Below are 24,904 nucleotides of genomic sequence, written 5' to 3' on the forward strand. Positions count from 1 at the left end.
TCTGATTCATGGATGTCGATTATTGCAGTGAAGACAAGCCTTCTCTCCCTGCCCGGGAATGGCAGCATTCTCACTGCCTTTTTCCTCCCCCTAGCTCAGAGTAAGTTACTTGTGCCCTCTCTAGGGTAAGCCAGTGCAGGTATCCAGGATGCTTTCAGCTTCAGCAGCTTTACCTTGCCTGGAAGCTCCTCAGGCACCATAGCCCCTAAAACGTGGATTTATTGGCTCAGGAGATTTCTGTCAGGCTACAAACCCAGAAGGGGCTGATCTTGGATCAGTCACAACAGTTGCAAAGTGTGAGGTCCTTTTGACAGCCTGAACACAGACCATGAAGCAGAGTATATTTCAGCTGCCCTCAGCCTAGCAATTACCAAACGCAGTAGCTGATCTCACTGCCTGAACTCAAAAGAAAGGGCAGAGGTGCTGGGCCCTTCCACAGCTGGAGCATTCTGCTGCTCCCTGATGCTTGTGAGTTTTCTGTTACCTCTGAAAGTGACATGACAAGCACAGCAAACTTTGCCTCTTGCTGCAAGTGACAAATTTGACTCAAAATAGTATGAAAACCACCCACTCATCACCCCTGATTTAATTCTGATTGTTTCACTTTCTAAATGATTGAAACATTTTTGCTATTACAAAAACTTGAATGTTTTATACTTTGTACTTATTTGGAAAATGCATCCTGTACAAGAAAAAAACATCTTGTCAGCTGTGTATTAATTATGTAGGAGTGTAAAACTGAAGTATGGAAAAAATTAAATGCTATCTCACTCTGTTTATAAAATCTGTTTCAAGCTACTTGATTACACAAAGCACTTTTCATCCTTCTTTGTGCTCAAAAGATCAGTCAACACTGATCCTTTTGCAGCATGACAGTATTGTAAAAGTACTCATGTCTCAGGGTTCTTCCTTTCCTCACAGTAATTTTACCTCATTGCTTAGGAATTAATTTAGCTCCTCTCCTGCTCTGCACAATAAGGATCTGTGTATTGCTGCACAAATTTAATGCCAGGTGCTTGCAATAGGCCTAGGGGTTTCACACATGTCCCTAAAAGGTACAATGAAAAATTCTGCAAGTAAAAACCCCAAAAAAGAGAGTGATGTGCAGAACAGAGTGAGAGATCCAGCTCCTCCTTCTCATGCAGCAGGGGGAAAGTCAAGTAAAGACCTTGATTAACCTCCTCTATTTTGAAGCCTGAAGTCTTTATTTTAAATGCTATGCAATCACTGTTTACCGACCTTCCCTTGATTCTACACCAAAGAGGAAGAAGCAAACAAGGGACTTGTCAAGCTGTCTTCCCTGAAAAGACTCTTCACATGCAGCCTGAGGCTGTCACTCTTTGTGCTTGCCTTCACTCCAGGGAATGACATAGCCTGAAACTTCTGCTCTTTCTGTTTTGTTTACAAAATAAATGATTACAAGCTGAGAGCGCAGAAAAGGGGATAGATATGAGCCCGGGAAAAACATGTCAATGAGACACCAGTGACTGGCAGATCCTTCTAGGTCCTCCCTTTACACTGTAACTCTCAATGCAATTCCCTGCTCCAGTACTTCCCGACACTGACTTGCAGTCATCATGAGAGACCCATGTGCTGTATTAAAAAAAATCCATGTCTGGTCCAGATGCTGCTTGCCGCACCAGTCTTGCCTTGAAGTCTAGCAGCACCACCACAAAATAGACCAGAATGGCTGCAAACTGCTGTGCTGTTATTGGAAGGAACACCACCAGCAACATGTCCTAAGAACAGACAGAAATTTCATCTCAGTAAGCAGGCAGTAGTTTCCAGGAAGAGCTGGACAAAAGCTGCAACAGCATAACCTCCCATGAATAAAGGCAGAGGTAAAATTAACCTGCCTTTGCATAGGACTGAGGGAGGGGGAGCCCAGATGGCATCCTTTGGGCAGGGTACCAGTTTTATCATCTGCTAATGTGGCTCTGGAACACAACCATCATCCATTCTCCTCCCAGGGCTGCAGATCCCCTTCGTTTACACGTGCTGGTCACATCCCAGGGTAACTTTTCTCTGCCTGCAGAGAGGGACTCCACCAGCGATCTCCCGCTCAAGAAGACATCTGGCAGGATGAGAGAAGAGGGACGGCAGTCTCTCCGTGCCCGTCTCGCCCGGGTCGGTGGTTCCGCAGCCCCGCGGTGCCACCCGCTGGCAGCGCCGGCCCCGCGCCGCTCACGGGGGAAGGAGCTGCAATCCTGCTCAGTCCGTCCCGGGCCCTCCCTCCCTATGCACCTGCCCTCGTGTCTCCTTGCCTGCTGCATCCCTGCTCAAAAGCACTTTCCTGCTTTTCCCTCTCTCTCTCAGCGCTGCGCTGTCAAATCCCACTTCTAATGAACAGCTCCTGATCACAGCCTGGGAAAGGACGGCCAGAGCTCCTTAGCTCACTTTGTTCTTCCTAATAGGATCTGCTGCAGCTCTATTACTCCTGGCTCACGTTTGCATCCCCATTCCACGACCAGAAATAAAGGAGGTGCCTCCCAGCCGGCTAGAGCTTCACTGTGGTAGCTCATGCCATGGTATCAGTAGAGCTCCACATCCACAGAAGTATTCCAGCATCCCCCTTCACGCCCAGGAACAGCCCCCAGGTGTGAACACCTCAGTGCCCAAACCCTGCAACACAGGACAACACTACAGGTCTTTACAATGCTGCAGTTTGTCTTGTGAAATACAAAGGAGTGCTGTGATAATTCTTTTGCTGATTTTTCTCCCTCCCAGTCCTCAGAGTGGAGGTGTGGGGGTGACCCAGCTCTGTCAGCAGATGACTGTCCACAACAGACACCTGACAGACACAGCCTTGGTTTTATGTTCATTTTCAGTAATATCAACAGAGGAAACACTGAGGAATGATGTCATGTTTAATGGACGTGTCTAAGCAAGATAACATGATACAATAAATTATGGCACCAAGAAAGAGGTTTTTGCTTTAAAATTATCCTTCAGCTAGATTAGCAAGAGAGTTCAGCCCTGTGCCAAGATTCAACATGAAGCCTATATGCTGCTAAATCATACCTAAATTTCTTCTTATTATAGAATTACACTGCTCCAGCCACACAATTGTTGGATTTATATGTTTCCCTTCCTTCATTTGTCTTAATAAAGCTCTCTTTTACTTCTTGCCTGACACTATCTCACAAAACCCTATCTGGCTTAAGTTACACTCAAGAGAAGTCTGGAAGCATCCATTCATATCTTTGGGAAACTCAATGAAGACACAAGTGTCTGATAATTTGTGTGTCCATAATTTAGGATTTGAACTGGGATGAATTTCTTCCAGGTTAAATTACCACTGGCTGAGTACTTATTAAAGCCTCCTGTTTTAAGATTGTTTACAGCAGTTTATTCATACACACAACCCCCTCCCCTCCTGGCATTTTAGCACTTCCAGAGAAATCACTATGAAAAACAAAATTTCAACAAGTGGGTTAGATTAGGGACTACAGTTTACACAATATTATTTATTCATTTGATTTCTTGTATTTATGACTTCTTAAGTTTTGATGGTTTAATAACATTCTGTTATTTTCACTGCTCAGGCTTTCAGGGGAGCAGCAATAGGCTGAAGGTACCTAATTTCTTTTTCAGCTGGACTTTGAGATCCTCTCACACAGTCTTCTGCTAAAGCTCGAGGAGCTGTGTCCACCTTGATCAAAATCACAACTGTTTACTGCTAATTACAGTGACTTATGACACTTTCTTTTGAATTAAGGGACACAATGTCATCTCACTGAGACTTCTGCTACCTGGCAGGGAGAGTCTGCCAAATCATACTCCAATCCTTAGTGAGTATTTTTTCTCCTCATACAAATACACTCCTACACATGCTAAAATTGGCTTTAGTTTTCTATTACACTAGAACTTCTTTTGAATGAGTGATACACTTAGGACTATAAACAGTTTGCTGTTTTTAATTTTGGATCTCCCACTAGTAAAACTTCCCTTTCCCTGGTGATTTTTTTTCTTTTCTTGCTTGAAGAGACAACTGCTCACTTGATGTTGTGCCCTGGGAAGAACAGTGATGTATGGGTTATTAAGATAGCAGCTTAAACACATAAGCCCTTGACTGCTTTAGGACACTATAGGGCAAGTGATCTATAGTTGATGGCTAATGGATTCCTGCTTGCTGCCCTTGGGGGCTCCCGTTGCATTTTGGGCCAATGGTAAATTACAGTGAAGAGTCAGCTGTCACAGGCATTTGAGTTGTCTGATGAGTTAATGCTACAGCACTCTGCAGCCCTCCCTGAATTTGCCTTACCATCACTCCTCATGGCACAACACCAACATCCTTGCTGAGGCCCATATTTCATGGCTAGGCAGGAGTAATTTTTCACTTATTACATTCCTTGCCTGTTCCCACCTGACAACCTGTCTCCTGCAAAGTTTTCCCTTTTCCTTTCCTCTGAATCTGAGGAAGCTTGGTTCATTTCTGATTCACACAGCCAATAGCACAGGCAGTGTCCCAGGTTTCTCCAATCAATTATCTTTTATCTTTCTGTAAAGAATAGAAAGGTTTTTTCAGCAAGCACATCACATCTTTTCAGCTGATGGAGAAAACATCAAAGCAGGAACCATCCAGCTGTGGTTAAAAAAACTACTGGATGTATTGCATGGTCCATTGTTTTTCTTCCCACGCAAAGGAAGGTGGAATTGTGTAAGCAAATTGCACATAAGATGCCAGTGGTAACATTTCTGTTCTGACCATTAACACTGAAATTGCCTATTTGTGCTATGCAGAATCAGACTAATGTGTGTACTCCAACACATATCATACATAAAATACACATATAATTACATATTTCTATATTTATATGTATTACATACCTACAAATACATATAATATACATACAATTAAGACTGCTGGTATTAAAGTAGTCGAACAAAAAAGAATAGGTAATGATTTTTTTAGCATGATGCTATGTCCTAGACCAGGACAACCTTCACAGTTTCTGCCTCACTGTGCCTGGATTCCTTTCTGAGATTTTCACTACGCCTCTCCAAGAGCATCAGTGGAGAAATCTAGGCTTACCCTCAATGCAACACGTTTGTGAGTTGCCACACACATTTCCATAGGTTTGCAGTGACTTTTTTTTTTCATAAAATATTTCTCTTTCTCCTGTTTGCTATTTTTTCTTCTTGTTGCTTAAAAAAATTAGGGCAGGGAAGACCACAATAAACATGATGAAAAAAAGTTTAAACACCTAATTCTTGTGCTTTTGTAGAGCTCTCTTATTTTCCTTGTAACTCTAAAGTTGAAGTTACTTCTTTTAGAAAATTTTACTTCCCCTCTAATTTTTTTTTTTAAATGACACCTGGATGTTTTTGAGTTACTGCACTGCCCACCATTATTAAAATATTTAAAATGGCAATGAAGTATTGATGCATTCCACGAGTTCAGCCCTTTTCATTGCCAGGAATGTTTGTCTCCAAAAGAGCAGCCCTACTGAAAAATCTGCCTGAGCATTTCAATGTGCCTTGCTTCTCCATTTCTATTTAAAATGACACCTATGAAGCAGCAGAGAGGGAGGAGGAGTAGCCAGGACTCCCATTCTGAAGAATGTAACTGGTGCTGTGAGGGCCAGCAAAGGCAGAACTGAAGCAATCACAAGCACCTCTCTTCTGTTTGCTCTCAAGTCCAGCACACAGCTTAGCCCATTCACAGGAACTGCAAATCCATGCATAAACACACCAAAATGCAATGCTGGCACCTCGTCTGTAAGGTGCTGTGCTATTGTTTTTGACATTTACTTCCCACTCTAGAAGGCAGATGTGAATTAATCTTCACCTTGACTACCTCTGGCATCGCTCTCCATCGAAATCTGCTCCTGATCATTTTCCAGAAAGTGTCTGTGGCTGATTAAAGCTCTGTACTGACAGGGCACATTAATCAGATGAAACAAGTAGCTGATGAGAGACATTTCAGAAGTTAAAATATGTAACATTTATCTGCTGTCATTTTGTGTGCTCTGTCAAAGTAAGAATTTCAGCAATTATGAACATGAAGGCACATACCCTATTTAAGACAGGCTGTTTCTAGTTCATTAAATCAATCAGATCTCACCTTCAGGGCCAAAAAGTTACACTTTGATGTTATTCCAGAAGGATCTCAGTAAGCAACATCTGACAAATTAGCCTCCATCCTTTCCTTAGGTGTGTTTTCCCATTAATGCTAGTCTGTTGTTAGAAGCCTTTAAACACAGATGCATTCACATGTGAATTTCCCAGCTGAAAGGCAAAATTTTCATACCTGAATACAGACATTCACCATTTCCATAAAACTTTATTTCAGTGGCAAGAGGTTTTCCTTGTAACTGCATGTAATCAAAAAAAAAAGTATAAAACTGTCCTTTTTTTCCAGGATATGAAGTTGTTCATTCAGGGTAGAGATTCAGTAAGCTTTCATATTTGTTATTTTGAAACACTTACCTTTCATTCTTAGTCTAATTTTGGGGTGACCCCAAGACCTAACAGTTTTATGATACATTTTTTTCTTGGTCAGTAGAAAACTACACAATCTTTAATACATCTTACTTTTCAAGTCTTCCGTCTCTGGTAAATCAAACTTACCATCTCTGCCATATTACTGTATGTTCATGTTTCTGTGATGATTCCCAGCTGAGTTGAGGCACCCACCACAACTTCATTTTAAAATACAAGATTATAATGGTGTCTGGCTTGCAAACATCTGAGTTCAAAGCCCTGTTTTCTTTGCTACATAAGACCTTCAAATAGGTAAAAAGTGATAGAAAACAGTTCATTGTTTTAGGCTAGATATTATCTGCTACTATGGGGAACAAATAAAGGAACTACTTGTAAATGAAAAAAAAAATTAAAATTCAAGTTACAGTTTAACAGTCCCAAGTATCCACCAATTCTATGTCATAGGGAGTGCAGCTCTTACTAGCACACAGTAGTGTCAGTCACCACCAGGACTTCTAAAATCTTTTCTCAATGCTCATGTAAGGGATGTACATACATTACAACTTGTTACAATGTATCTAATGACACCCATATTTTAAAAATATGCATCTATCTATTTAAATTTAGAAACACTTACATGTGTTGCAAAGTTTTTGTGCATTCCTATCCCTCCACAAAAGTCCTCAGCACTGATTTTGCTAGATACTCCCAGGGTTAGATATGGTAAATCCAGATGAATGTAAAACAAGCGTGCAGAGAAGAAGTTAAAATATTCTTTATAAGGTAACAATTTCCTCCCAATTCTCCAGTGTAAAACAGTAAATTTTCTCACACTGACAATGAATAAAGCTATACTAATCTTGTTCCATACAACACTGGCCTCTTAAACTGCCCCCTCTTACAAAATGTTCTTCTAAACAGCAGTGGAAGTGTGGGGGTAAAGAGCTCCTAAATCAATCACAAATTAAGTTTTCTGTCAGGTCTTTTTGAAAACATTTCTGCTGCTGTGTGGTGACAGATGACAATGTGCTCTGTTACCTTTACTTTGGATTTCTTGAAAGCAGCACACTAAGAACTGACACCAACACAACTTGAGGGATAGTTTCAACATTTTAATTGGTGCTGTTTTACAAGTATAAAAGAAAACCCATGTGTCAGGTCTTGTATACTCTTATACACACAAATAACCCCTGCTGAGCCATCCTGTGTGACTCAGGACTACTCAAAAGAGTAGAGTTTTCAGCAGTATCCTTAAACCCTTCCATGGAACACACAGGCCACTCTAACATTCACAGAGGAGAGTAAAAGCACAGTGAACCTGCAGCAAGAGATCACTCATCCACACACAGACTCTGTACTCATACTGTCCTCTCCATGCAGCCACTGGGTGCACTGAAAACACCACCCTCCAGACTGTCATTATCTGGAGGAAAAAATGCCTCTCCCAGCTTTACAGCACACTTGAGAAAAATCTGCTGCTCCCTTCAAACCCTGGTCTAACACAGTATCATTGTGTCTACAGCTGCCTCCTGCACCTTTCCACCAGCAGTGGCAGCACAGCTGGATAAACCACCCCATGCCTTGGTGACACCAGGCACTGCACAGGCAACAGCCCCTCGTGCTGGTCGAGTGTTTGAACTGTATTTGGTTATTCTGCACAACTAAGGAAAAACCACAGGACAGTAACAGAACCCGTATGAACTAGGTGTTTTTTCCTCTCATAACAGTGGTTTAAATATTCAGCTCCCTATGCATGCACTTCAGGAGACTGGTATAAAAATAATATGTAATATGACTCACACTCTAAATAAGCATATACAGTAGTCTGTGAGGTTTAATGGTACTCACTGTGCATTCATCCTGGGCTCCTGGCTCTGTAACTCTCCTACTTCTGCCTTCCTTGCAGCACCAGCATTTCACTGTAGCACCAACCTGGCTGAGGTTTGTGAAGCTTTCACCGTTTCCAAATGGCACAACCACAACTGCACCACCACTTACAGTGTCCAAACTCTGCTTTAAGCTCTCTCTTTAGATATGAACTACTTCTACATATGAAGTTACTTTTTAAGTTTTCCCTCAAAGACTAACATTTCCAACCTGGATATGTCTGTAGATAGGCAGCCACTGTAATTCCCTGATTATTGATATTGATGAGTGTCCAGCTATAAAGACGGATACTCAGTTTTGGCTAAGAACACCAGAAAATTTGAGCCTGTGGGCTAAACTCCACAGTGTTGGAAGAAAAGGTTACATTCTCCCTTGCTCCTTTAGCTCACTACTGAAAAACAAAAAGCAATAGTCTTTTACAACTAGAAAAGCACAGAGGAATCCTATCCTGTACTTTTACATACAAAGATACAGAGAAACACAGTCGTGTCTTCAAGGAATCACTTCACTATTCTCTCCTCTCCTCAGAGAAATTAGAATGGAGGCGTTTGGTGTCTTCCCCAGATATGAGATACATTCCCATGGCAAAATCAGGCCAAAAATCCCATTACCACCCACCAATAATTTAATGACATCTACATACACATATCATACATAGACACATATTAAGCAAAATGAAAACACAACTCCATAATAAAACTGAAATATGAAGACATTCATTTACACTGTAGTAAAGAAAAAGTAAAAGCAGGTTATGTCTTTGCAGAACTGCAGGTGACATATTTTATTATAAATGATGCCAGACCTGAGTTTGAGACGCTTCTATAACAATTATGCTGATGTCATCCCTATTAAGAGCTTCACATCCTGCGTGATGACAGAATGGAGGCTAAGCTTCAAGCACTGGGAGATGCTTTGGTCATCAATTATTTGCTTCTATGAGCAGCCATTATGTGTAACACTCAAAAGAAATGTTAGGAAGGTGCTAAGCAAACAAAGTGCAAAAGCTTTCACTTAATTTGTGAAAATACAAATGGGTCTGTATTTTCACTAAATTCTTGTGTGTTTATCTGCTAAAGCTTTCTCAGAAACTTTCAAAATACAGGAACATTTTTATTTGTGGTGATGTATTGCTGAGAACAAAAAGTCAATGACTTCCATTTTCTCTTTCAGACTTCAGTATCAGGTTTGTGATACTTCTGAGGTAAAGAAGTCAGAGGGTTTTGAATTAATGATATTAAACTAATCATAACAAATCACAGCTCAAAAAGAAGGAATCAGTGTCTTCTATCCCAGTACAAAAAGTCAATGAGCTGCCTACATGGTGCACTACCAAACCCCTGACGATCAGGGTAGTGCTCATCTCTCTAACTTCAGCCATCTAAAAGTCAGATGGATAGTCAGAACTAATTGTGAAGGCATCTGGTTAACACTGAGTAACAGGTCTCCAGAGAGTGATTCATATCACCTACATTTTGAGATGGGGTGAGTCACTCCCCGGAGATGTGCACTGGAGAGCACCTACATGACTGGTACACACTGTCTGCCCAGCCTCTAGATATTTTTATAAAGTGAACACCACCTGACACCAGAACATCACAAAGTATTAAAGAAATGATAATGAAAGAAAAATGAGTTATTCCAGAACATCAAGATTAATGTGTTAAATTTAATTCACTTGCTAACAAGCAGTAAACATGAAGGGTGAAACAGTGCAAAGCCAATAACCCCTCTGTCCATCCTCAGTGACAGTCACATTTCTGTGTCAGTGCTGGCTAATTGGCTGTTTCATGGCAACCCAGACTACAGTGCATTCTGCAAGTCCAATTCTTCTACCACTGAGAGAAGTATTATCTTATTACACTGATTAGAGTGTAAAATAGTCTGCAATTTGATCAAAGCAGACCACAGCTACAATCCATACACAGTCCACATCTAAGCTCTGCATCTGTGCTAGGGTGGCATGCCATGGGACATCCTATCTGAAATAAAATGCATTGCCTTCCATCCTCAGACTTCCTGAGTAAGGTGAGCATCAGGACAGTTTCTGAATGATGTCTCTGATAATGACATAAAATAAGCACGTGACAATAAACCTATGTGCAAAAATGCTCTGAAATAGAAATCTACAAACAACGATTGCTCTCCGTACACAAACACAAATACTCATACACTGCTCTCCACAAAAACAGGCATGTCAGTCATCATGCAGTGCTACATCTGCAAGAAAGAAATCCTACCCACAAGACACAATGTCTAAGATGCACAATGTTCCCAGCAGGTGACCTGCCACCTTCCAAAGGCACCTACTTGCTTCCAGTTGTACTAGGCATTGGAAGAAACACTTTGATGAATACTCCTGTTTTGAGAATCTATTGTCTTGCTACTGCCCCGTGCTTCATCAGTATTTTCAGGAGATTTCATCGCCACCTTGCTTGTCAGTAGAGTGGATTTGTGATGCTGGCAAATAAAGTAGAGGATCTTGAAACAGGACAGCAAAGCTTCAGTAATGCTGGAGGAGAAAAGTTTTTTGCACGGGTGACAGAACTGGTAGAACACCAACATGAAGAAGATGCCCATGCAGTAACCAATCAGGAGCTGTAGGAACAACATTGGGGCACAGACATAGAGGTAGAAGTCTGTTCTGTAAATGTACCACATCAGCAGGAGGAAGGCGTTCTCCATCAGCCGCACGATGTAGTACACGGTCATGCGGTACCAGTTCTGGGATTTGCTGATCAAGTCAGGGTCACTGAGCTCCACCTGCGCTGCTGACCAGCAGAACATGTTAATGCCAGCGTACAGGAACGTGAGAAGGCACAGGACGATGGTAGTGCCCACCCTGCTCAATTCCTTCTCTATGTTCTCAGGAAATGGTGACTTGCTAAGCCAGAAGAGAATCCATGGGTAGAGGAAGAAACCTAAGAAATTCAGTAGCACGACGAGGAAAACCCAGATTCGAAGGACTGAACCAAAAAGCACCAAGACCGTGACCCGCGTGGCAATCTCAAAGCTCCTCCACATGAATATGCAGAGGTAGGCAGCAGGCTTCACACGGATATTGTAATCATCATACTTTATCTTAATGGCCAGGATGTTGCAGCGTAAGGCGCCGTAAACAATCGACAAGAGAGAAAGCACCATAAAAATACCTACAAAGAGAAAAGACAAATCAGCACCTTCAGCTCAGCAGCAGACATTGCATCAGGGGAGTGCAGGTGCAGTCTTTGTCACTGGACTCCTGGAGATTTCCAGCAAGGTGTAATGCCACGGGAGCCATTCCCAGCCCATGCTTGTGTGAAGGAAATGAACTCTACCCCAGCCAAACCTAGCACATTACACTAATCCTACCTCCTTTTTTGGTCCCCATTTGATACTTATTCAGGAAGCTGGTAAGAAAAAGAAGGCACCTACCATTTATAAGTGTCTGTCCCTCCTCCCCCTGCCCAGGGCTGCTCATACACAGGCTGTCCTTGGTAATTTCACAGCTCAGTCATTACAGTATCCAACCTGCTCCCAAACTCCTACAGCACTCCACAAGGCATAGGGGTGCTACTGCCTTTCCATACAGATGAAAAACTGCAAAATAGAAGCTGAAACTTTGGAGCAACTTGGACATGCAGATAACTTGGTGCTTGTGAGGTTCTGCATCAAAGCAAATCACAAGAAAGGTATGTGATACAGCTCAAAATTGAAATCTGAAGGAATTTAAACCCAGCACTGTCCACATTGTCTCTGACTGTGTAGAGAGATTTTTACTCACCTGCCTGTACTGTGTTTTCCTATACATCAATTTTCTTTATACAACCATCTGTATTATGCATTCAAAAAAACACTCCTATTAAAAATGTCCTTAAATTCAGACTAATTTTAAGTACCTCCCACTTACCCAGAATCCCTGAAAGGAATGTTTCACATTTAAATTCTGCAGAAAGTGAAGGCAGAGACCAGATGTTACCTGGCACTGCAGGAGGGTGTCCTGTCTTGCCATATTAAGTAGGTACAAAAGAATACTGGACACAGAGAATAAACAAAGTGCTAACTGCCCACAGGTTTTTTAGTATTTGCATACACAATTGTAAAAAAAATTATTCACAATTTTTACCAACATGCAGATTAGTTGATATTGCATCAGATAAAACAATCAGAGTTCTGAATTCTTAATTATGTCAATTACATTTGCAATGCTTAGCAACCAGTGTTTTCTGCAGCCTTCAATTAGTTTGCATACCAAGATCCTACAAATAAACATTTGTATCCTACAAATAAACTGGATACCTATTTTGCTACAGCTATATGGCCAAAATTGTCAGGGTTTGGGCTTTTTTATTTCTAAGCAATACTTTGGAAGAAAAAAGTGTATTTTAAGACCTCTAACAACTTTCTATGAGAATTTTCTCTATCATTTCAGCTAATCTCTTTTCCATTATGACCCACAAACACCTCTGAATTACTATGGAAAATAATTAAGTCTTTATATCTAAATTTCCAAGGCACTCAGTAAGGTGAAAAGCATTTATCATTTTATATGGTAATTTTGTACATGCCAGTTTGGTGGTGCATATATTCTCTGAAAATTTTTATGTTGAAATTGTTAGTAGGTAGTCAATAATTTTTACATCTTTCTTATAGCAGTGAATAATGTCTCCAATAAAGACTTAAAATAACCATGTGACAATAAATCTATACGTAAAAGACACATAGAGCTGGGCATTTTTAATTGTTATGTCTTGGAAAAACATCATCTGAAAGCAGAAGAGCAGGTGAGTTCAGTCAAGAATATTGCTTGATGTCCTATGGCTTTTTTACAAAATCTTTCCTGTAGTTTTCAGCTGTGAAAGAACATAAATTCCAGCAGCTAATGAAGCAAAAGAATGTTCTCAGAGTTAAAGGAACATAAAGATGTACCCACTGGGGACTGAGTGCTGCTGTGCTGGAACTCTGCTTGCTTTCTGCTTTGGCAAACTGAAACATTGACCTTATTCCCCATTTTTACTTTAGGGCATCTATATTAATCTCAAACCTATCTTATAAACTCAAGCCTTCAAAAAGAGGCATTTTTCCATTGATAGAAAATAAGTCATGCTGACTCTGGTTTAATACACTAGTTCAGTCCTACTCCTTTCCTAAAAGCTCATTGTTGTCACCAAACCTTCAGTTCAAACTTCATTTTTAACTCTGTGAGAAAGATGGATTGAAGCAACCACAAAGGGAAATACCAGAGGGTGACACTTGCTTTTACTCATCCTGAGCAGGCAAAGAAATGTAAATGTAAAAGGCAAAGTATCTTCCCTTGGAACATTTCCAAATCCTCTAACAGTCCTTATAAAGGTGGCATTTCTCTTCTTCCTTCCTCTTCCCAAAAGGCTGTCTTTTTCTTACAAATCAGAGGTGGACACTCACAGAGTCATCTGATTTACTTTGTTGTGTTTTGTTATTACATCTGAAGTCCTTTCACAACCTGGTCCTTCCCACTTCAGAAACTGCTAAGACAGCTAATTCTGCTCTAGATGAGCTACCTCAGAAGTACCACTGAAATCTATTATAGATACTACAGTTATATGTATACAAAACAGAACTAGGACTCAGGCTAATATATGTGTGTTTCCAATGTCGTATTATATCCAATATTTTTACACTTTACATGACAGTCACCAAAGCTTTATGTTGCTCATCACTAACTTCAAGAGTTGGTCCTGCTTTTGCAGCTTTCTGGTTGTCTTGATCTTACATTCTTGGCAGACTTTGAAATGACAGTTTTGAAGAATGTCAGACACTGGCAAGATCCCAATAATCGAGAAGAAAACATCCAGAGAAATTAATGAATGCCATGAAATACACAAGAATTTTGCAGCATGGCTCTGTCTGACAAAGGGCTAGGCAAGGATGCATGCTATTTTCAGAAGTGTTCAAACCAACACTAGAAGCAATAAGGAGTTTCAAACAGATTTGAAAGGGACAAGCCATGCCCCCAGCACGATGGTAAACAGCTTCAGGTTCTCAGGTGATCCTGACCTCATTACCCCTGAACAAGCAGAATTTACACAGAATGACAGGGTATGTAAGAATCCAGAAAAATAACAGACTGATGAGAAGACAAGAAAAAACACATGGAAATCAAAATATAAGACAGTGATAATTCTAACAGATGCAAATGGAAGAAAGCCTGAAATTTGGCAGACCGGTGTCAAAGAACAGGGAAGCTGCAGACATTTGAGTAAGAACTGGGCTGGCTGGATAAAGAGACTGCAGAAGGTTTCAGTATATATGCAGCTAAGATACACAAAACAAGAATATGGTTAGGACTCTTGTTTTGCTGATGAATGAGCTCTAACAGACGTTGACCCCATTCCTAATACTTTTTTTCTTTTCATTTCTGTATTTAAGAATTACATCTGTATGGAGACACTCCTGGGAAGCATGAAATAACTGATGCATTGGCAAGTGGGTTCACCAAATTCTCTGGTGAGCCAGCTTATCTCTGGTCATTTCACCCAAGGAATGTCACTTATCAGTTTGTGATTACAACTTATCTCAGCAGAGAAAAGCTAGAAGCAATAGAGCATTACAAAATGATTATTAAATATGCAATTCTCTCATCATCTAGAACACAGGACTTTGGAAATCATAACCAGTAATAACGACAATAAAAAGTAAATGCCATCTACAGCAAAGTGACTGGAGATTTGCTATTTGCACCATTCAGCACAGAATTCAATCATGTTTTCCCCCATCCCACATCACAAATGCCATGGTTATTTGAAAGATCTACCTTAGTTACGAAGAGTAGTTATGAAGGAGTAATGTCTAACTCAGGGACTGGAAGGAGTAATGTCTTCCAAGAAAGTATGCTATGATATTCTGGTTTTGGCTGGGGTAGAGTTAATTTTTTTTCTAGTAGCTGATAAAGTGCTGAGTTTGGATTCAGTATGAGAATAATGTTGATAACACACTGTTTTAGTTTTTTCTCAGCAGTGCTTTAAGTCAAGGACTTTTCAGTTTCCCATGCTCTGCCAGTGAAGAAGTACACAAGAAGCTGTGAGGAAGCACAGCCAGACTAGATGATCCAAACTATCCAGAGGGACATTCCATACCATTGGTATCATGCTCAGTGTATGAACTGGGGAAGAGTTGTCTGGGAGGAGCTGTTTGATGCTGGGGGATGGTTTGTGCATCACTTGTCTTTCCTGGGCTTTATTCTTCTCCCTTTCTCTCCCTCCGCCCCTCTCTATCCCCTTCATTACTTATTATTATTATTATTCTTTATCTTTATCTTTATCTTTATCTATCTTTATCTTTATCTTTATCTTTATTATCTTTATTTCAATTATTATTTTGTCACCTTAGCCCCAGCTTCCCTAGCTGTAAAGCTGGTAAAGATCCTCTCTCATTGCCTGAGAGATACAACAAGAGCTATTTAGTGTTTCAGTGGAAATGCAACTTCAAATGCACCTTCAGGTGCCAAAGTCCTTTCTTACACTGAGAAGATGTTTGTCCCATGACCAGCTGGAGATGGTTCTCCATTTAGCAGTGAGCCAGAAAATCAAGGAATGGAAGCAAGATGCAGTAAGAGAGAAGTGTCCTGGTAAGTCCATGTTGTGCTTGGTGAAGGCTTAACAGCTTGTGTCCAGAGATGAGATGACCACAGTTGCACAGCAGCTTACTGAGTCCTGCCTTTTGATTCCAGAATCAGAGTCTGGCACAAGTAAAGATACTTCATGTTCTCGGTTCATATTTAAAACTGCATTCCTGAAAGTATGTCTTCCTTAAGGCAGCATGACAAAACATGCTCTGCAGTGTACCTCGAGGAATTTTCCAGAAAGTTTTGCTCAAAAAACAAAATGGCATAGAGGTAATTTTAAAAATTCTTCCTATAGACAGCTCGGTCCCTCCAGCTGCCTCCCTCTCATACCATAATGGTCACTTTATCAAATCAGTGTTTTTACAGCAACCCAAGTGTGCTACAGAAGGCGCCATAGTCTAAAACATGACAATATAAACTCTAAAGCAACACCACTCATCAAAAGCTATCAGGGAGATGAAACCCATTGCAGAATGCTTGGTTCTTGTGCAGGGCAGCTATAACTGACTGCCCTCCCACCCAAACACCAAAAAGGCCATAGCAACAGCTCCACCTACTTCTGGCAACCGTGACCTCCTGCTGCAAGACACAGATGTAGAGCTGGAGCGTGAGCTGGGGTGCTGAGCCGAGGAACGCCTGGATCACAGAGGCCCTGCTGAACGCAGACCTGTGTGTGCACAGCTTGCCTTCAGCCTGTCCCACTTCCTTCTCTATTTCTTCTGAGTACCCATCCTTGGGCATCTGCCTCTTCTTTGTGATGCTGACATAGGGATCTTCAACTCTGCCAGCACGGAAGTAAATATAAAAGACTTCCACACACCTACAAGCAAACAAGTAGATAGATTAACAGGGAAAAGAAGGAAAGGTCTCCCCACTTCCTGGTATTCTAAGCAGTCACATAATAAGTCCTAAGCCATTCATAAAGCAAAGCCTGTAGGTTTTCTCCTCCTGGTAAACTTGGAATATGACAGATTTTATTCTTTAAAACATGAACTACATGTTATTAGAGGGCAGGAACCTGGCAGTGCCCCTTGGGCTGCTTGTAGTACTCAGACTTGGGAGGAGGTTTAATTATTTTCCATGAGCTGCCCTTCTCTCCAATGGTCCCATTAAAGTCCTTAAAGCTGCTCATCCACTACAAGGATGCCAAACCCAGGACCCAAATTGGAAGTGTGTTTCTTCAGATTCTCATGTGTTTTTCTTGTTATTGATACATCTGTGACATGCTAAAGGGACATGACAATAAACCCACTTTTCATACCTTTGCCTTAAAACATCTGAAGAGAAAAGGTCAGGGTACAAGCAGGTGCACACACCTCAAAACTTTGGCAAGCAATGGTTCAAAACACCAGTAACATGCCAGAGCAGTGAAAAGGAGCAGTTTTGAGCCCCACAACCCTTGAAGTCAACTTTTTTAAAAAAAGGCACAAGAATAGGAGCTTTAGTTCTTAAGTGGGCTTCCGTTTATTGTACTGTTAAAGAAATATTAAATATAATCTGGCAAAAAGGATTCTAACTAAAAAGATGCAGTGTTTCCAGTTGCTGCAGCTCTTCATACTTTAAACACAGTGGGAGCCAAACTCTTGTTTATACAGGTCTAATCTAATTTACTGCCAGCTAATTTCCAAGGAACAAACTGGTGCCAGCACATACACTTCTACTCATAAATTACATATTGTTACACTATTTGCTGCCTTCACCCACACACAGAGACAAATCCATACATTTGGGAGAGAACAGAAAAGGTTGTCTCCAGAAAATGCTGCAGCAACAAGGACAATCTGGCTCCTGGAGTATAAAGAAGATAACAGCCCCAGAGAGATATCTGCAAGGAAAGCACAGCTTCTGCAACTTCTTTCCAATGATTGTTTTTTAACTGGCTAAAACTTTATGAAAACTAGTTCATAGTTTTCATAAAGTTTACTCATGAAGAGTAGTTCTCTTCTAAGAGAACTGCTTGGGTATGAAGGTGACAAAGGCAGGCTTGGGCATCAAGCAAGACCCAAAACAACCCTTGTCTAGGAAGTAATAACAAGCAAGGAATAGGTGAAATCACGAGATGAGGGAGAAGGGAGAAGAAAAAAAAACACTTCTGTTTATTTTAATAAAATTTGCTTCATTCTTTGCTCTAATTGGACTACTAACAAGTTGCAAACACTCTAGATGAAGAGCAGTTTTGGGATTGTGTAGTACTATTCCTGATTCACTAGGCTTCAGCTATCACTATGACTAAAGCTATTCAGCATTCCTGCTGCTCTGGATGCTCCATTCACAGAGGTGACTTCCTGTCTTCCCCTCATTAATCTTTTCACTCCCTGTCAATCTTGTTCCACATGAAAGAATCCATACAGCCAAAATTAAAGTGTGAAAAATTAATAAAGCACTGTGGCTTCATGAAGCCAGCATAGATTCTGAAACCAACAAATCGATTTTATTCCAAAAAGAAAGATCCCAGACCATTTTTGTCTCATTCATTATTCACAGCTATGCATTCACCCTGAGTTGAGGGCAAGTCTGAGTATATTGTGGAAAACTGGATCTCAGCATCAGGCTCTGAACTCTTGCCGTGTGTGATTAGAAGCAGATATAGTCTAGTGACCCATCTAAAAAATATGTAATGATCCTATTAAATAGATCAGATTTATGAGACTACTGACAATAGCAAACATAATCAACCAAACACTGAGTTTTGGAGCAAGCATTTGATTTTTATTTATTAGCTGGGTATTAAGCAGCAGTATATTGTTTGTGATGGGGATTTTTTGTCCATACAGAAAAGCAAACATAACATGAAATGGTCTGATGAGCAAATCTTAGAGGTAAATGGGGCTTTTACCACTACAACAGAGTAATAAAAAATGCTATATGCAAGCATTCAGATTACACTGATAATGATGCCCATTTTCTCCCAGGCCCTGCCAGTCCCATGCAAGGGTGTTTCTGGAAGTCAAGCCTTCTGGGACCAATAACAAATGCACTCAGGATTCCAGCTGGTGCCACAGCCCAAGCAACTGCTTCCTGCAGGAACAGACTGGCAGCTGACACACTAGAAAGAACAAGCACCAATCTAAAAGCTTAAGGAATAGAGTGTGGGAGGGGCACAGGCACTTGAATGACCATGCAGGTGAGAAGGATCCAGAACTGTGATGAAGAATCAATGCAGATGATGTTGCTGTGTCAGACAGTGACTTTGCCTATGAAGTACATGCTGAGGGGTTGGGCATATTGTCTTTAAATTAACTACCTGGCTTGCTCTTTTTTAGCATGAAATACAACTAAGAGACAATGCAAGAAGGGGATTGCTTTATGGGAGCTTTCTCTCACAGTTACAAGCTCCTGCAGCATGGTGAATTCCACAGAAGCCCTCATTGCTGCTCTGCTCCAGAGGGACAGGAGTGAGAGATCCCAACTTCTGCACAATCTATTTCCATTTCCTGCAATGATGTTTAGGGCCACTTCAAGAGCCCTTCACCTGATGTCAAGAGCAGAAGGCAAGCAGCTGGCTGTTTCCTCTGCATGTAAGGCACTGACAACCCAAGCACAGGCTCTGAAGGAACTAAAATTGCTCTGAGGAAAAAAAGTCAGATCTACTTTCTACAGTGAAAGTTAAGAGGTAAGAAAAGGATGGTGCTGCTTTCTCCCCTGCTGCCATATCTTGGCAGAAAGAAGAGCCATAGTTTTTCAGTGATCCTGACGGTGCCCACAAAGAGTGATTCAGCCGCAACACATTTGTCTTCTACACTGTAAGTAGGAGGAATAATCCTACCCTTATATGCTTGCTGAGAGTGAGCACCTCATTCCCTCTTTTAATCATGGATGCGTGGGATTGGAACACAGGCAAAATAATGGTGGTGTGAAGAGGGAGAAGGCAATGAAAACAGGAACTTTCCACACCCAACCAGCACTCCAAGAACAAATGTCTGTTTAAGACCTATCCCCACACACCCTCTGTAAACATATAAGCAGACATCTCTGGTAGTAATATCTGCTGAAAGTAATTTTTACTAATTCCCTCTCTTTAGAGAAGTAGGCAAAATATTTATCAGTCCTGCAGATTTACTTATCTGCATCAGGCAAAGATCTGCTCCTCACTCTTTGTTCTACCTTTTACCTGCACTGATTTCCTGTTCACCTCACCATGGACACCTAACACATCTGCTCAAGAATAAAGGACAGAAAATAGCCTGAAGAGAGTCTAAACATATTCTCCCCATCTGGAAATGAGGGAGGTTGTTAAGTTTAAAGCTAGGAGGATCTCCTACAGTGAGGTCTGCCAATCAAGTCCTACAAGGAAGGGAAGTTTTGAGACCTGTTCTATTTTGAACTATTAAGCAGGTCACTAGCAAAGAGAAACTACCCACAAGAGACAAGGTTTCTGCACAATGTCACTGAAACAGTAGCTGCACCATTAGAGCTTATTAGATTCCAAACTGCAGAATTAGATGCCCAAAACATGAATGATTGTAAAAAAATTGGGGGTTTTCTTTTTTCTTTTTTTTTTTTTTTTTTTTTTTTTTTACTTCCTGCAGCTCACAGAATCAAAGTTTGGCCATAACAGCAGCTCCTCTGGCAGTTTGATGCAAGCTTCCTCTTGCATCTGCTGTGCTGCTGTCTACATGGTACATAGAGACATGTAATTGTTTCTCCTTATGCCTTGAGAAACAAAGCCTGATCCCATTAAAAAAAAAAGTCTATTGTTTATATCCTTGTCCTATTATAACCTGAGGAAAACAGTCATTAGTGTTCTATATAGGGGGCCTGTTATATTTACTTGAGATTTTTCTGGCAAAAGTTTATCCTTCTGCTGACCCAGCCCTCCCCTGATTGCATCTCCTCACACAGAACAGGCTGGGCTCACGCTGTACTAACAGAGCACCAGGGAACAGAGTTCCAAAGTCACTCAAACTTCCCTCTCCATGAACTTGGTACCAGAAGGAAACACTGGCAGGTTCACACCAGTTGGTTTTGATGATGCCTCCTCAGTACAGTTCTCAGTAAATCAGGTGGGAAGAGTCCCTGCATCCAGCAGACTCACGGTCCCAGCACCACCAACATCCCCAGTGTGTGACTGCAAGCCCTGACTGGCCAAGTCAGTTTGTTGGAAATCTGCTCTTCAGCTCTTGACCTTGTTATTACTTGAAGAATTGAAAAGGGCAAGCAAGTTAACAGGGGGTTCTCTGGTGTCTGTCATGAAGGGTAAGGACAAAAGGAGGCTCAGGGGGAACATTACTGCTCTCTGCAGCTCCTCAAGAGGTTGTAGTGAGGTGGGCATCAGTCTCTTCTCCTAAGGTAACAAGAGACAGGGCAAGAAGAAATGGGCTAAAGTTGGTCCAGGGGAGGTTCAGGTGGATATTAGTAAAGATTTTTTCACTGAAAGGGCAGTCAGGCATTGGAATAAGCTGCCCAGGGAAGTGGTGTAATCACTATGCCTAGAAATGTTCAAAAGGCATATGGTGTTTATGGACATGGTTTAGTGGTGAACAAAGCGGTCCTAGGTGAGTTGAACTCAGTGATCTTAGAGGTCTTTTCCCAACCTAAACAATTCCCTGATTCTCTGAGGGGTTATTTACACTTAGAAGAAATCCTTAAATGTAGAGCAGTACACCAGCAAAACTACACACAGTAAATATGTATTGGAATTGTAGCAGTGCTTAAAATCTCAAGGTGACCTTAGTGCTACAAGTACCACCCAAATGAAGGGAACAAAGAGACAGACCCTAGCACAGGAGCAGCCTGAGCCAAAGTTCATCATGACCTTCCCTAAAGAAAAGACAAAAGTAATAATCCTCTCATTGACACTGGCTACTGTTTTAATTTTTTTTCTGTGTTAATTTACTTAGTGTGGTAAAAGAATCTCCTTTTACAAAAAAACCCTCAAAATCCCAAAACCAAACCTACCTGAATACATCTTCTAAGCATCCAGACAAAATTAGTGCATTCATAAGGAGTGGCATTGACCTGAAATGCTGCAGGAATCCCCATGATGCCCAGAAACCTGCAGTCACTTTGTTCCAGCCAAGTCTCTGCAGAGCCTCTGGCACGCCTGCATCCTAAGGATCACAGCCAGGCCACTAAGGGGGATAGGAATTTTGCTCTACAAATTGCTCTGAATTTATAGAGAAACTCCTGGGGAGTGGGAGAAGAAATTAAAAAAGGGTACATTAACAGTACACCAAAAGTCCTCTCTGGGAAGAGGAATGCTACCTAATTTTAGTCCTTCCAGTGGCAGCAGCAGGACAGCGAGTGCCTCCCGAGCAGGTGGAGTGTGGGTGTTTGGGGAAGGTGGTGGCATGCAAGAAGGTTCTATGAGAGAAAGTACTTTTTTCCCATCACTCTGATGATTCAAAATAGGCTGAATCATTTGGCTTGCAAGGCTAAATACTCTCCTTCCCTGCCAAGATATTCCTAAACCATTCCCCAAATCTAAAGAGTTCTTTTTAAGAAAAAATGGAAGGGGGAAAAAAAAATCTAGATTTTAAGATGATGAAGAAAAACTCACACACTACATATGGGCTGATGGTAAAGCAGTGCACTGATATCTGAGTATTTAAGTCTGAACAGAGAAAACCTGACTATTCTATATCAAACAGAGATAGTAAAAAAGTTGTTAAGTTTCTTTTAAAGCCCGCCAAAGCTGCCAGCTCTCTGTTGCAGCATGTCATCATCACACACAGCCTCAAGGCTCTTAAACGTTTCATTCCCATGCCACAAGCAGACAGAGCCTGGGGAGGCTCTACTGTCTGTGTCCTATTTGACCTAATTTGACCCAGCCCTCCCTAAGCAGCCCAGGGCTGTGACAATGTGGCACAAGAGTCCCAGCAGGGAGGACGGAGCCAGGCTTCACACGAGGGAAGCAGATGACTGAGAGCAGCAGGATTCTCTGGAGCAAAGGAGCAGAGGCTTGCCTACAAGGATGGAGTAAAATGCCTCAAAGGACAATGGTCCTTTTCAGCTTACAAAAAGTAAAAGCCACAGTGCAGTGATGATACAACCAAAATATACTTTGCCTTCTAGCTGTCACCTAAACCTTGTGTGTATGCTAATCTACACAGGGTAGAAAGCCTCCCGTAGAAAGCAGGGAAAGGGAAGGTATTTTGTGTGCTGAAAACACAACAACATTTACAGTGCAGAGCTATATCTGACAGGAAGCAATCAGTTTCCTTTTCTGACAGATACAGCAATCTTTAGTTGCAGGAAGGCAAGGAAGGAAAAAAAACCCGAACCCCAAAACCCTTTACTGTCTCAGATCACTTTGCCTTCCCAGACATTTGTGCTGTATCCTAGAAACTGACACATTTCCCTAAAGTAAAGAGAGCTTTGTTTGTATTAAACTTTTAATTTGTAGAGTCCTTCCAGCCTTTAGCAGAAAATAAGTTTTTCAGGTAGCATGAATGTACCACTCAATTTAATTAATAATTATAATTCCAGTTATCCTGGGTTTAGACAGAGGTTAACATACACCAATTTGTCATGCCTAAATGATGCCGTGGAGACTGTGGCACAGCACATCCAGAACATCTCCAAACCTCCTGGAAATGATAAGTTTGTAAATCTTTGAGAAAGGAAGAAGTGCAGAGTTGGCAACACACTAGAGGAGAGGAGAGGGTGTCCATATGCTCACTTGTTTTACAGCAGTGGCTGCAGCTGGGAGTTCACCAGAGAGCAGGAACTGCGTTCTGCACAAGATAAGACTTGTGTTGTAAACAGAAAACTTGATGTTGAGAAAGAAACAGAAAGTCCAGTAATGCCTGGTGGTTGAGATCAAAATATAAATCTATGTTTCTTTCGTATAATTAAAAAGAAAATCCTTCAATTTCTTCTTGTTGCTCAAATCCTTTCTCTACTTCTTCACATATTCTAGCTTGACATTAGATTGTTTCCTCATCTTACCTCAATAAATTGATTTAGAATAACAAAAGTAATGTACTTAATTTTTGATGGTTTCTTTCTCTTTGGTTCCTCTCTTATTTTCCAAAAATATGGAAGTATTTTGTTCTTAGCTTTTAGAAAATCAGAGCTCTTTCAGAACTCTTAAGCCACAACTTACAACAACTTAAGCCTCTACTACATACACACAGCATGTAATTCCCTTTCATTTTAAATAAAAGCTTTGAGTATAAATTTAAAATTAATGCCCTCCAGAAACATTTTGTCTTGGAGTTGCACACTGCTGTAACTTTTTTTTTTTTTCCCCTACGGGTATTTTCAGTGAGACATTGAACTGGAGTAGAAAAAAATCTCCAAAGCAATTCGGGGCAGGAAGGTCACGTTTGGAAGGAAAAGACAGACTAGAGCATCACTGATGTTCCAAGACGCACGGATGGGATGGGAACTGTCGTTGTTCTTAACTCGCAACCGAGTGAAGAATCTCCCGTTCTCTCTTGGAAGTGATCTGAGAGCAAAGCGCTGTGGATGAGGCAGCAGCGGACAGACACAACCATCTGCAAGAAGCCACAGGGATGGAAAGGCAGCGCAGAGCGGGACGCTCCCCGCGGCCCGGCAGGGCTGAGCCCCTTTCCCCCGGGCTCACCCGCAGGTTTGACTGAATGCCCCAGCATTCCCAAAGGACGGCTGCTCCCGCAGCTGCGGCAGGACGCGCTCGCCGCTCCCGGCGGTGCAGGGCGGGAGCGGCCCCGCCCGCACCGCACAAAGGCCGGGGGGCTCCGGGCGCCCCCGGGCTCGGCCCCGGCCCCGCTGAAGGCGGCGCGGACTCACCGACCTGACGAGCGGCCCCAGCTGCAGCAGGTGCAGCAGCAGCACCAGCGGGCGGTCGCGGCTCACGTCGCGGTGGATGAACACCAGGCTGAGCTGCACCAGCGCGCAGGGCACGAGGGCGAAGAGCAGCGTCAGCGTCTGCCATGTGCGGTCCCCCGTGTCGCGGTACCCCGCGCTCAGGCACAGCGCGGCCGCCGTCTCGGACATGAAGAGGACGAGGGAGATGAGGACGGAGCCCGGGAATTTCATCGCAGCGGCCGCCCCAGCCCGGCCCGCCCCGCCGCCGCCGCCGCC

The 24,904-nt window shown here is 41.9% G+C and overlaps 1 protein-coding gene across 1 annotated transcript; it reads right to left on the minus strand.

The window, feature by feature from the left end:
* Nucleotides 1–7,517: 7,517 nt before the first annotated feature.
* Nucleotides 7,518–24,900, minus strand: XK (X-linked Kx blood group antigen, Kell and VPS13A binding protein). The gene is made up of 3 exons (XM_068179780.1): nt 24,615–24,900; nt 16,453–16,715; nt 7,518–11,465 (listed from the first exon to the last, which is right to left on the minus strand). Exons 1-3 carry the CDS (start codon nt 24,857–24,859, stop codon nt 10,639–10,641), a joined length of 1,335 nt encoding a protein of 444 aa, XP_068035881.1. The 5' UTR covers nt 24,860–24,900; the 3' UTR covers nt 7,518–10,638.
* Between the last annotated feature and the right edge of the window lie 4 nt (nt 24,901–24,904).

This window comes from Anomalospiza imberbis, chromosome 2 (genome assembly GCF_031753505.1).
Source record: "Anomalospiza imberbis isolate Cuckoo-Finch-1a 21T00152 chromosome 2, ASM3175350v1, whole genome shotgun sequence".
Classification (NCBI taxonomy): Eukaryota; Metazoa; Chordata; class Aves; order Passeriformes; family Viduidae; genus Anomalospiza; species Anomalospiza imberbis.